Source organism: Aspergillus puulaauensis, chromosome 3 (genome assembly GCF_016861865.1).
Source record: "Aspergillus puulaauensis MK2 DNA, chromosome 3, nearly complete sequence".
NCBI classification, from domain to species: Eukaryota; Fungi; Ascomycota; class Eurotiomycetes; order Eurotiales; family Aspergillaceae; genus Aspergillus; species Aspergillus puulaauensis.
The window spans coordinates 713,472-726,493 of NC_054859.1; the positions used below are offsets into that span (position 1 = coordinate 713,472).

At 49.6% G+C, this 13,022-nt stretch overlaps 5 protein-coding genes across 5 annotated transcripts; 3 read left to right on the forward strand and 2 right to left on the reverse strand.

The window, feature by feature from the left end:
* Positions 1 to 836: 836 nt before the first annotated feature.
* MCM2 (MCM DNA helicase complex subunit MCM2) lies at positions 837 to 3,791 on the reverse strand (the record flags this gene model as incomplete). Its single annotated transcript, XM_041701383.1, has 5 exons — positions 837 to 933; positions 1,033 to 1,202; positions 1,262 to 3,555; positions 3,615 to 3,730; positions 3,787 to 3,791. The coding sequence occupies 5 exons, from the start codon at positions 3,789 to 3,791 to the stop codon at positions 837 to 839; spliced, it is 2,682 nt and encodes an 893-aa protein (XP_041554274.1).
* Positions 3,792 to 4,328: 537 nt separating this feature from the next.
* On the forward strand, positions 4,329 to 6,076 carry APUU_30306S (putative metaphase-anaphase transition protein (Mlo2); the record flags this gene model as incomplete). The annotated part of the gene is made up of 4 exons (XM_041701384.1): positions 4,329 to 4,438; positions 4,528 to 4,582; positions 4,635 to 6,012; positions 6,069 to 6,076. 4 exons carry the CDS (start codon positions 4,329 to 4,331, stop codon positions 6,074 to 6,076), a joined length of 1,551 nt encoding a protein of 516 aa, XP_041554275.1.
* Positions 6,077 to 7,128: 1,052 nt separating this feature from the next.
* Positions 7,129 to 7,706, forward strand: APUU_30307S (uncharacterized protein; the record flags this gene model as incomplete). Its single annotated transcript, XM_041701386.1, has 2 exons — positions 7,129 to 7,340; positions 7,448 to 7,706. 2 exons carry the CDS (start codon positions 7,129 to 7,131, stop codon positions 7,704 to 7,706), a joined length of 471 nt encoding a protein of 156 aa, XP_041554276.1.
* Positions 7,707 to 8,166: 460 nt separating this feature from the next.
* On the reverse strand, positions 8,167 to 10,047 carry ssn3 (cyclin-dependent serine/threonine protein kinase SSN3; the record flags this gene model as incomplete). The annotated part of the gene is made up of 3 exons (XM_041701387.1): positions 8,167 to 9,238; positions 9,292 to 9,451; positions 9,930 to 10,047. 3 exons carry the CDS (start codon positions 10,045 to 10,047, stop codon positions 8,167 to 8,169), a joined length of 1,350 nt encoding a protein of 449 aa, XP_041554277.1.
* A 947-nt stretch (positions 10,048 to 10,994) lies between these two features.
* On the forward strand, positions 10,995 to 12,506 carry APUU_30309S (putative MFS glucose transporter; the record flags this gene model as incomplete). Its single annotated transcript, XM_041701388.1, has 2 exons — positions 10,995 to 11,078; positions 11,142 to 12,506. 2 exons carry the CDS (start codon positions 10,995 to 10,997, stop codon positions 12,504 to 12,506), a joined length of 1,449 nt encoding a protein of 482 aa, XP_041554278.1.
* Between the last annotated feature and the right edge of the window lie 516 nt (positions 12,507 to 13,022).

Below are 13,022 nucleotides of genomic sequence, written 5' to 3' on the forward strand. Positions count from 1 at the left end.
ACTCGAAGAAGGTATCTTACATGCGGCGCTATCTGGACACATTTCGTTATTAAATTGCATGGCGGGAAACCGATGGATTTGGCGTGGTGCGATATGTCCTGCATTTTTTCTCCTTTTTGTAGCGCACTGGATGAAGGTGGATTGGGCGTTTGATATTTCACTTGACAGCTCGTGGCTGGGAATCGCTATGAGCGGGACTTATTTGTTTCTCACCTGTATTGGTCCTATATGTCTTTTTTATGGACTCCTAGCTAACCATCAATACATCTCATCTAAAACATTATATCTATCCATTGTAATCTGAACGCTTTATCTACTCTTCTACCTATGGGAGGTAAGTTGATCAGATCGCAAACCCGCTTAGCATCATCATAACCATCGATCGGGTCGTGGCAGAACCATTCGCAATAGGCAACAAATCAGAATCGATAGAGTACACCACATGCAGGTAAGTTTTATTGACAAAACTCTAACAATCATCACAAACAAAACATAACCTCAAAACCCCATAACCAAACCACATAAAGCGTCACATAAAGAAAAAAAAAAAACCTGATATCATCTCGCATCCAAGCCCGCAGCCTCAGCCACCAACACAATGTAATATGCAATGTGCCATATCAAGCAAGCCGTGTGGGTGTCCATAAATAGAATAGGCGGTGTGGTAGGCTTATGTATGTATGTATGTCTTGTATGTATTGCAAGAAAGCAGGTATAATGAAACGCCGAGTTGGGGGGCAAAAAAAAAGGGAGAGAAGAAAGAAGCGTCATGACATGAGTATTAATTTTGAACCGACCTAACCCTCTAGCCCATTCCGTCAGTTGTATTCATCTATTTACCTTGTCGCCTGCGACCTTCTCGTGTCAAAGGGGCCCTGCGCTGAGATGCCGGCCTTCCGTTTTGATTGCGGCTTTGGTCGGGAGAGTGTGTATCTATTAAGCGTATTAGTCATCTGATTCTCCCTTACGGTGTGGCAACGAGGGGAGAGGGAAGTGAAAAGATATAAATGGATGGATGGGATGGGAACGTACTTAGCGAAAGCCCTCGATAGCGCGCGCTTGGCGCTAACCTTCTGGCTGCCAATGAAAGAGTCCACGGTGACGGCGATGGCACGGTCGATGTCTTGGGCGGAACAGTATTCGGAGAGGCGCATTTTGCAGAAAGCTTCGGCGATACGCATGATGGCTTCAAGGTGACGGACCTACAGACATTTTGGATTAGTTTCATGTTAGAAGGGAAGGGCACTGGAAGTGGACATACAGTAATTGGGTATGCGCCTGTGGCGAGAGATTCACGGCGCATGTCGGCGAAGAGACGAGCGATCTTGTCTTGGTCGATCTGGTAGAGCTTCGGGTGGCAATGTTCTCTGGCGTAGAGAATGTATTTGCGGAGAAGTTCTTGCGGGATCTCGCCATCTTTCTCGTCCTCCTCGTTGTCCTTTGCCGCATTGCGGGCTTCAGATTCGTCGGTTCGAAGGGGAAGGCGGCTTCCTTCGTTGTCAACGCGGTAGCCATCCTCATCAATGCGTTCACCGTCTGTGTTGATGAGGTTTCCTTTCTCATCGCGGAGAGGCTTTGAAGGGTTTGCGCGGTGGTGGGACTCAATGACGAAGCTGGCTAGGCGCTCGTCCTCGCTGGGATCGACGAGGTCACGGACGACACACAGGATGTCGAAACGGGAAAGAATGGGTTCAGTGAGTTGGACATTCTCGGAGAAGGGCGCACTGCTGTTGTAGCGGCCACCGATGGGGTTAGCTGCAGCGAGGACGGCACAGCGAGCTTGAAGAGTTGTGACGATACCGGCCTTGGAGATGGAGATAGTTTGTTGTTCCATCGCTTCGTGGATGGATGTACGGTCCTGGTCGTTCATCTTGTCGAATTCGTCAATGAGACAGGTGCCACGGTCTGCAAGCACGAGCGCTCCTCCTTCCAGGGTCCATTCGCTTGTCAGGGGGTCGCGGCGGACACTGGCTGTCAAACCGACAGCACTGGCTCCTTGACCTGTCGCAAAGACCGCACGGTGGGCGGACTTCTCGACGTACTTCAGGATCTGAGATTTGGCAGTACCAGGATCACCAAGAAGCAAGACGTTGATATCCCCACGGATCGACATTTTGCCTTGTGCCTCTTTACGAACACCACCGAAAAGAGAAAGGGCAACGGCTGTCTTAACATCTTGATGGCCGTAGATACTGGGAGCAATTGAACGGATAATCTTCTCGACAACGTCTGGATCGCGAGACAAAGCCCGGATCTCACGTTCGTCCTCTTCTGTCAAATGGAAACCAGCCTGCTGGTCGTGAGACTTGATCACATGGTTGGCTTCGATGATTGTTGCGAAGACAGGGAATCCGTTCTTGTTGTTCAGCTGTGCGTCGTAACTGTTACGGTAGATACCGGTGATTTCGATTTCATCTCCTGGTTTAGCTGTGTCGATAAGATCCGCAAGGAGGATCACCTCTCGCTGTCTGGGAAGTCGACCCGCAGGGACGGACCCGGGAGATTCTTGCAGAGTTAATTTTTGGTAGTTTCTGTATACAGTCCTTTCTGAGTTGACAGTGAATGGGCCTCTAGATGAGCAATTCTGGCAGAAGGAGATCTTCACTTCAGAGCTGGCCTCTTGTTGGAAAGGACCTAGAGTAGTGCCACATTTTCCACAGGTGAACATGACATATTTCAACTGTGGGAAGACACCCGTCCGGCGGGTGACGACTCCACTGACGCGAACGAGACAGTTCAGATGAGACTGGCGCAGTTGGCGGAGGGTATATACAATGGGAAGATCGGTGATTCGGACATGAATTTCGTTATGAATGTCATGATATTGTGGGTAGTGGAATAAGGTAACGTCTAGGGCGACCTGGTCGAAAACCTTGAGAACTTCTGTGGGCTCGTTGGCGAGGAAATATCCAAGAACGGCCTTGGTACTGCTCAAGTGCGTGTACGAAACTTCGAGCGAAGCAGAGTTTACCTCACCAAGAGTCTTAATCTTGTTTCCGTAGACCGAGCTACCGGTGGGGTCTGTGAATTCCGTCAAGAAGGCCTTGAATTCTCGGTAAATGGAGCGCAGGACTTGGGGCTGTGTCACCCAGTCAGTGATGTTAGATGACTTGATATCGACAAGCTCTTCCAAGGAAAGTTCTTCGAGACCGTTGTCGACCATCTCGATATCGTCGCGATCCTCGTCGTAAGCGTGCCTGCGGCGACGTGGCTGCTGAGTCAAATCGATATCGCCATCCTCGTCGTCTTGTAAGAAGGCCGCCGGCATTCGGCGGCGTCGGGAAAGTTCAAGATCTCTTCTATCCAGGCGAGCCTCAAGTTCACGACGTGCACCGATATCGATTTCCTCCTGATCATCACCATCATCGATGTATCTGCCCCGGTAGCGATCTTCTTTTCCGCTCCGATAATCTCTATCGAATGTGTCACCGAAAAGATCGATTCCATCCTCATCCTCTGCCATCTCCTCGATATCATCAATGTCTAATTCAGCTTCCTCATCTCGCTCGTCCTCATCATCGTCGAAAGGCAGCATAGGAGGGGACGAAGGGGGTGCTATAAAGCCAGTCAGATTGATTGCCACATACACCGTTCAATTCGAAAAGAAAACTTACGACTTGAAGGAGGGGCTACGGACGAAGCATCGTCATCGGGCTCTCTGGATCGCTTTCGCCGACCCAGGTTTCCCAAGCCGCGATTCGCAGCAGATGTGCTTGGACGGAGGGGTGAACTGGTAATTGTTTAGTAAATTTTGATTAAATGGCAAGGAAGGGGCCCGAAACATACCTCATGGTGTATGTGATGTTATTTGAGTGCTAAAGCCCTGAGGATTTGAGCAGAGTGAAGCAATTCGCACAGTTGAGTCTGGGTTTGCAGGCAGGAGAGATCGAACAGCAAGGGAGCGAGTTTTGCTTGGCGGCACCACGGCCGACGCGTTGACGCGACTAAACGCGTTTCTGCCAATTAAACCCGATTGGGACATATTGGTTTCTGGAGCTCAGTGCCGCAACAAGCGTGACTGTGGGGCCATCTTTAAGGAAGAGGCAGCTCGGAATTGTTCTTCCAATAATGTTGCCCCAGAATTCAAGCCGATATCTCTATCCGTAAAGGGAGAAACATTCCCTTGGTTTAATCGTGTGCTGGAGGCCGCACCAATAAAGTGCAAACAAAGCAAACACTTAAAGTGGTCGCGTTCCCGCGTCGTTTAGATGATGTCGGAAGGAGACCTGAGCAACACATCTATCGAACCTTCACACCTCCGCGTCGATTTTATCTCTTTCGTTTATCAATAAATAATCGTGATTGTTTTGCGACTTTTGTCGAAGAAGATGAGTAACGACGAGACCACCGGAACTCCTGCAGTCCCTCAGACGGTGCACGGAGATGTTGCGAACCGGCGGCCAAGCATCAGCTCTCAGGATTCGCAGACTGCAAAAGAGTGAGTTAAGATTCAACAATGGCCGACACAGCGCATTATCTCGTAGCTGTGTATTGTGAATTTTTATGATACTAACGTGCCACTGGTAGATTCATCGCATCCCAGATGCGCCTCGAAGCCGATGCCCGCGAAGTGCTTCCATATGTAGGTCGACAAATCACTCTCCACCCTTGAGCAAGAGTAACCGATGATGCAGTCATTCGACTCCTGTACACAAAATCTAGGACCGCTACGACAGAGTCTCTTCGCATGCCTTACCTGCAACCCTCCTCCCGCGACCCCGGATGCGCCCTTTACTGCTGCGGGTGTTTGTTATTCCTGCTCCATCGTCTGCCACGGAGAACATACGCTCGTCGAGCTTTTCAACAAAAGGAACTTCGTATGCGACTGTGGAACGACCCGAATTATCGAGTCTACGCCGTGCACGCTCCGAAGCGATCCGAAGACCGGCGCAAAAGGCGTGAAGTTAGAAGAACCGCACCCTGGAAACCGGTATAACGGAAACTTTCAGAACAAGTTTTGCGGCTGTGGTGAAGATTATAATGCATACGAGGAGAAGGGAACGATGTTCCAATGTCTAGGCTTAGGGACAAGTGAGACTGGCGGCTGTGGTGAAGACTGGTGGCACCCGGAGTGCCTTATAGGTCTTCCACGGGACTGGTACAAGAATTCGAAGAAGAATGAAAATTCAGAGAACAACACCTCCAATGAACAAGACGATGACGATGATGACACGCCGCTACCTCCACGATTCCCTAGCGAAGATGATTTCGAGACCTTCCTTTGCTACAAGTGTGTCGAGTCGAACCCTTGGTTGAAGCAGTATGCCGGCACACCAGGATTCCTACCCCCTGTCTTCAAAGATGGCGGATTCCAGAATGATATAAAACAAGAGTATGTATCTGCCTCAGAAGCTCCACCGGCCGTTTCAGAGAACCAGCCCGACGACAACCCTAGGAAGCGCAAAGCGGAAGACGACGCCGACGACAAAAACCATAACGAGCCAGCTTCCAAGCGACCCAAAGAAGAAACCCAGGATACGGCCTCTGCAACTACTGAAGCCAAACCAGAACCCGAACAACAGCAGAAGCGGAAACACGAGTCACTCCCCCTAACCGCCCCGTCAGCTGCTTTCTCCCTTTTCTTCAAAGAAGACTTCCGTGACCAATTCTGCCGGTGTCCCGACTGCTATCCCAATCTAGCCAAGCACCCTCAACTCCGCGAAGAAGAGGATACTTACGAACCTCCTCTCTCCGAAGATGGAGACGGTGCTGGGAGCACAGGTACCAGAAGTATCTATGACCGCGGCGAAGCAGCTCTCAACAACGTAGATCGCGTCCGGGCCATCGAAGGTGCAATGGTCTACAACCATCTCCGAGACAAGGTTAAAGAATTCCTGAAACCTTTTGCAGATAGCGGCACAGCTGTTGGCGCGGACGATATCAAGGCCTATTTTGAGAAATTACGAGGCGATGAACAGCATATCAAAGATGCCGCTGGGAAGGGCTCTACAGGTCATGGCAGTGATGATGAGAATAGTAATGGGGACGGGAGTGCAAGACAAGAGCAAAGTGGTATGTAATTGACAGTTTAACTATTCGGATTCCAATGTTTTACTAACGTGGAGCAGGCTACTGAGTTCTTTTCTACTCATCGTATTTTCGGGTTATCTATGAGGGCTGCTTCAAGTCAAGGCACATTACACTATGATAATGAACTACTTATGCAACGCAGAATATGCACTGTCCATGTCAATATCAATAAGACAAAGCCTAATAGCGCAGATTCCAACATCCTGTATTGCACTCATGATTGCGGAAGCACTACAGTAACCCCAATCGCTTTCCCAAGGAATAATTCAGCAAAGCCCTATTGCGAATCCAGGTATCCCGTTCCATGATTTCTCAGGCAAAGATAAAATGCCACTCAGGACCACCTTATTCCATAGAGCAGTTCTAAGCACAGCCCATGCCTCCTTTTCTTCACGAGAGCCAATGAAATTTCTAGGGCGAATCCGGAGAACATGGTAGGTAGTCACTCCATACTCCTGCACCAATCTCCTTCAGAAGATCCTGTACAACATATGCCTTGTGCACAACAGCTCCAGCAAGCACCTCTAAAGGAGAAGTTTCATACCCGCCACGGATAGCCAGCACATCTTTTTTTCTTTGGGAAATCGAAATCCATGTCTCTTACAGGCCAGACTACGCTCAGGCGTACACTCATCTGACCCGTCAGCGGATGCCTCGGTCTCTGCATGTTTGCCAAGTAAGCCTCTGGCCATTTTTATCTTTTGACGGCTTTCTCCGGGAGCTATTTCGGGCTTTGGGCCAATATTAGATCTTGCCTACGATGTTTCCTACACGCACGAGTGGTGCTTACCAGTGCACTCACCCAAATAATTCTGGCCACTCCTTTCCATGTGTCTTCCTGCCAGTGACACCACCGCCACTCATCGTCAGCGATGTGGCCGAGACCTGCTTCAATACGAGCAAAAGTGAGACATGCTTGAGACATGTAGTCTGTCTACATAGTCTTGGAGTGTATACAATGGCCGGAACCCCCAACATATAAGAACCCAGACGATCTCCAATCTCTGGTCTTCATAATTATCATCGCTCTCTCCCAAAATAACCACGCTTCACTAGTACTAGTACTAAGAAAATCAGCTAAATTCCCAACCCATCAAGATGAAGTTTACTCTCACTACTCTCGTCCTCTTCCTCGCCGGCGCCTCAGCGGCGCCTGCTGCCACGACCACCCCAAACCCTTACCCCTACAGCATCGACCAAATCACCCTCTACCACCTCATCGAAAGCAACACCTGGGACCTCACTATTTCCCTAACAAAACGGGACCCCTACGGCGCCGCACTTGAGTCCACCTCCTGCCACAGCGCCTGGTAAGCCACATACCCACCCACCCAGCCTACCTTATAACTTTTTTACCCGCCCTGCCCTTCAGAAAACAAGCTTGACAAGCTACTAACGAATGAATACAACTGTAAAGGGTTGACGGTGCTACCTATGTCGCTCGCGAAGTCTGCCAGGACCCGAACTACGCCTTCTGGCTGCCCAATGCCGCGCCTGATCCCGAACAGGGCTGGGATGTCGTTGTTGATGGACCGGCGGGGCAGGCTGAGGGCGCTATTGAATATGGACCTAAGTACAGCTGCGGTCCGTATAATGGTGATATTGGGAACATTTATACCGAGTGTGCGACGAGGAACGGCGGGTGGTTCTTTCTTCATGAGAGGGAAACTGTTTAACAGTGGGCGTAAGTCGGTAACCAGCTGCTATACTGGAGGAGTTAGGAGGCTTTAGTATGCGATTTCCCCGCTTATTTTTGGATAGATTGCTAGGTACTTAATGGGGTGCCTGTGATAGAATACATTACTCTAAATATAATTATATATGCTTGCCTTTTCTGTTATTGATGACCTCGCTTCTTCGTACTGGAAAGCGGAAAGGTAAGCTGAAAACTAGGTGTAAAACAGGGCGACTGTATTCGTTTCCTGGATATCCAGTGGAGAGTATATTCAAAAAGAGTATCTATTAAGCAGTATAGTTCAATATAGTAAAATTTAATTTAAGGCACTGTGGGCTAATCAACGCAAAGCCATACCTAGTGACCTGAACGCTCCTAATGCAGTTCCCTACAACGCCCTTGAACGCCATCAATGAATGCATTCCAAAACAACAATAATGTACGCAAGGTCTAGGACTCTATTATTCCTTTAACCGCTTCGAAGCCCGGCCCATCAGGCTATCATCTGGTAAACCACTCCGCTTGGTTCCCGGAAGGCTTCCGGTCCTAATATCGTTGTCGTCCTGGGTAACACGTCGGTGGGGATATTTGCCTTCAGATCCTTCGAAACAGTTCGCCGGGATTGGGCCTCCATTTGTAAAATAAGGATGCTCCAGGGCTTCAGCTGCTGTGATTCGTCTGGTTGGGTCATAGTCGAGTAACCGCGAAAGTAGATCAAAGCCGTCATCACCGGGTGTGCCGACACTAGACGCGGCAGAATAACCACCATTCTTCAAGCAGTTCTGATACCAGCTTTGCAGATTCGAGGTCCTGCTGATATGGTTCGGAGCGCGAGACATGGTCAGAGACTGGAGCTGGGAGTATTCAGGCATTGATACAATTCCCGGCCAGTTATCTTTGTGTGGTATGCCCATGATATCAATGATTTTCATCATTTGGTTGCGCTGGAACGGAACCGTCTTCTTGCTGTCCATCTTGGCTTCCTCTCCTTTAAATATCGGGCGGAGGGAGAGCAATTCAGCAAATATGCATCCGACGGCCCATAGATCCACGGCAGGGGTATAGTGTCGGCTGCCCATGAGAAGCTCTGGGGCACGGTACCAGATGGTAACGACGACCTTATCACCAGAGAATAGCGAATTTAGAGGCTTGTAGAACAGTCGCGCGAGCCCTAAATCCCCGATGCGAATAGCACCGCCAGATGTTACAAGGATGTTTGCTGGTTTCAAATCTCGGTGTAGAACCCAATTCGTATGGAGATATAGTAACCCGTTGAGTAGCTGAAAAAGAATCGATCTCACCATGGCCGCTGGAATTGGGTGCCTTTGCGGTTGGGTATGGTGATGAATAATCTGGAGCAAGTCATGCTCAGTATACTCGAAAACCATGAAGATGCATTTGTCTTCCAAAATGATCTCGGCCAATTGAACTACGTTAGCATGATCGAGTTCGGAACACAGGGCCATCTCGCGGATTGCAGACTGCGAAAGCCCTGTATACTGGATTATTTCGCCTTCCTTGTCTGGCTTGAACCTGTTCGTACTCAGTTAGTAGCCCGAAGCAGAATATCAATCGGAGTCCCTGACTTTTTAATGGCGAATTCGCCTTTCTGGCCATTTTTACCAAGGGCTTTGTACACTCGGCCATAGGTGCCACTGCTGATGAAACCGACAATGTGGTACCTGTCCCGTACGCGAACCTTGCTGGTATATCCAATCCCAGGTTGTCTCCTGGAATTGATGTTTTCTTTGCATGAGAAAATGGTCAGCATAAAGGAGCCCAAGCAGCTTGCAGGTGATCAGGATGCGTAGAAATATCCAAGCGAATATTGATATAGAACAGAGACCGAATAACTAAAAGCAAACGACCAAGCAGCAGCAGCAACAACAACAACATGGGTCTCAAGCTATTAATAGCCTCTGAGGGTTTGAGGGAAAGCCATTACCACGTGGATAAAACCCGCCGAGAGAGTTGAAGAACGGAAAATTCCTTCCAAGCATTATGAAAGGAATACAAGTAGTTAATTTGTTGCAAACCGAAAATCACCGTCGGAGAGCCCTGAGGTATAGGAAATAGAATGACAGAAGCTTCTTCAGTCGGTGTACATGCTGATGGACCCAAATAAGTAAGGAACTGGTGGCAATAGAACCTGTCCGCGGAGAAGGGGATCAAAGAAAATGTGAAAGGGGGAAGAATAAAAGTAATAGATATTAATCAATATTACCCTCGACAGCAGTCTGCTGCAGACTCCTTTTTAGAGACAGATTCTGGCTGACGGCGGCCGCTGCGGGCCTGGAGGTTGCAGTTAAGGGATCAGATGAAGGCGGGTTCGTCAGACTCATGGAGAGGACGCAGGAAATTGGCAGGAAAAGTGGAAGGTGGAGGTGGAGGCCAGTGCCGGTGGTCAGCTTGCCAGCTATCAATCAGAGCCAAGCGGATAACTCGGGGCCCATTGATTATGGAAGCTCGGTGCCAGCGGGAAATGACACGGAGAAATGCAAGTCCACTAAAGCATCTTACTCAATGAATGCGCAAGGAGTAATTTGATTGATTGTGATTGATGGACGAATGATGGAGAGTTGGAAAGGCGCAGCCAGTGGTTGGCGGCTGTTAAGCATGAAGCCGTGATGGGCGGGCTAGTGGTTAGTCAGCATTGAGCCTCTGGGGGTCCATGCCTAAAAGTGTACACAGGCCATCCGACCTTTCCGCAAAGCTCACATCCTAAAACAAGGACATGTCCAAGGCGTGTGGAAATTGTCCTTGAAACTAGGAGTAGCTGCTGGACTAGTGTGCCCAAGATCAAATGCATTGCTACCTTAATTTACATATGGGGGCCGAATAGAGTCAGGAATAGCAAGACGCACATTGCGTTACGCTGCACATAGCTCGGGTACGAGAGACCTAGCCAACATCAAGATACCTGCACGACTCGAGAGGCCAATTGGGTGCAGATTCACTTCACAGACGTCACCAATGATAACACAGAGTAATTCTATGCAGATAATTTCGAGTGCTAAGGAAGTCATACCGTCGTACGTATAGATACGCGACCACAGTTGCGCGCCGAGGACGAATGCTATCAGGTGACCCCGGGTCCGGGGCGATAAGCGCACTAACCAACCCCGATATGAACGGCTCCTGCGACGTCACTCACCTCAACTCCGGCCACAAGGCAACACAAACCATCGTCGGCAGCTTCAATTCCATTAATCACAGAATTCCCTTTTCGATTAACGCGGTCAGATGTTTATAGAAGGATCAAACTCCGATTTTCTCATGTCATCCGGTCATGGCTCAACCAAGGGTCACTCCATATCTCATCTACCTGGTGTTTATCACCACGTTAGGTCCACTTCAGTTCGGTTATCACCTAGTGAGCATACATCAGAGACCCGCTGACAATGCCATGGCCATTGCTGATATTGAAATATGATAGGCTGAGCTCAATGCGCCTCAAGCTGTCATCACCTGCGAAAGGAAAAACATCCATTCCTCATCCCTCATATCCGACGGGCTACCGCAATGTATCCCCATGAGCCCGTCTCAGTTCGGCTTGGTTTCGTCGATTTACACCCTTGGGGGTCTTATGGGAGCTCTGCTGGCAGGGCCGGTGTCAACAAAACATGGACGTCTATTAGCACTACGAGCCACAACCTTTTTCTTCATCGCCGGTCCAGTGGCTGAAACACTTGCATTTAACATTCCAATACTGAGCTTTGGTAGACTTTTGTCCGGCGTTGGCTCGGGAGCAGCTATTGTTGCTGGTCCCATCTACATCTCCGAGATCGCCCCGCCTAGCGCTAAGGGCCTTTTTGGTGCATTCACGCAGGTCATGACTAATGTCGGCATCCTCTTCACACAGACACTTGGTTATTTCTTGAGCGAGGGGAGTATGTGGAGGACCATACTCGCTGTTGCAGGGGTTATCGGAGCTCTTGAACTTCTTGGCCTCGCCTTTGTTCCGGAGAGCCCAGCCTGGCTCGTCGACCATCAAAAGCACGATCTAGCTAGGCGGGTCCTACAGCGGATACGCGGCAGGGACGCAGATATCCATGGCGAAATAGAAGGCTCCACGAGGTCCGAGGAGGACGCCGGAGAAGAGCAGTCGCTTCTCATTCCTCCCTCGAGCAACCTACCCCCCAAGCAGCCTCCAGTGACGATGGCACGAGTGTTCATGGATCCTGACTACCGTCCCGCTATTATCGCCGTTGTTGGGATCATGGTAGCACAACAGTTCACAGGAATCAACAGTATCATCATGTACAGTGTCTCGCTATTGCAGAGCATTCTGCCAACAACCGCAGCCTTACTTTCTGTCCTGATATCCGCCATAAACCTCGTCATGACTCTCGCTTGCTCACCACTACCCGACAAGATTGGTCGGAAGTCATGCCTTTTGTACAGTATCAGCGGCATGGGTTGTAATTCTATCCTACTAGCTATGGGGATTTATTTCAATGTGAAAGCCCTGTCTGCAATCGCCGTCTTACTTTTTGTCGCTTCATTTGCGGTTGGTTTGGGGCCAGTGCCGTTTATTATGGCCTCCGAGTTGGTCGGACCAGAAGCTGTTGGGGCCACGCAGAGTTGGGCATTGGCGGCTAACTGGATCTCAACGTTTGTTGTGGCACAGTTTTTCCCAATGTTAAACGACGCATTAGGTGGTCGGGGTAAAATCTACTGGCTATTCGCTGCAATGGCGGGTCTTTTCGCGGGGTTTATTTACTGGAGAGTCCCTGAAACCAAGGACAAGAGAAGCGTGGATGAGGTTTGGGGCAGAGAGGATCAGCGAAGGAGAGATTAACTGATATCCATCCCACTCCTAGGGGCCGTCAAGCCTTGATTGCCAGGCGACCGGCAGTTTTTCGTCTCCTCTTCTCCATTAACTCGTAATGTATGGGAATTCAACAAGTTCGATCTGCATTAAACCGGTCGGACCGAGGAACAGATACCCTGAAGGTGGTGCCGACGTCGACAACGGTCCTACCACCCCAAGCCTAGCCTTAACCAGACGAACAAGTGGGATGTTCTTAAGATTACTGGACAACGTAGACAGCCTTGCAGGCCACCAACGCTGTTTGCGGCATGACCGCTTTGGAATGGTCTGAATAAGTAAGTAAGGTGGATGTTGGCATTGGGCTCCAGGTTTGGTTGCTCGTTGGTCCGTTTGCTGCAGAACCAGAATGCGTCGTACACTCAACGTGGGGCAGACCCTAGATAACAGGTACATAGCCACGCTGCTGACGTTGGGTTCAGCCATGGAATTATAACATGGCAGTGCCAGGGGCTGTCTGTGCTCTCATACTCTCGCATTCTTCGA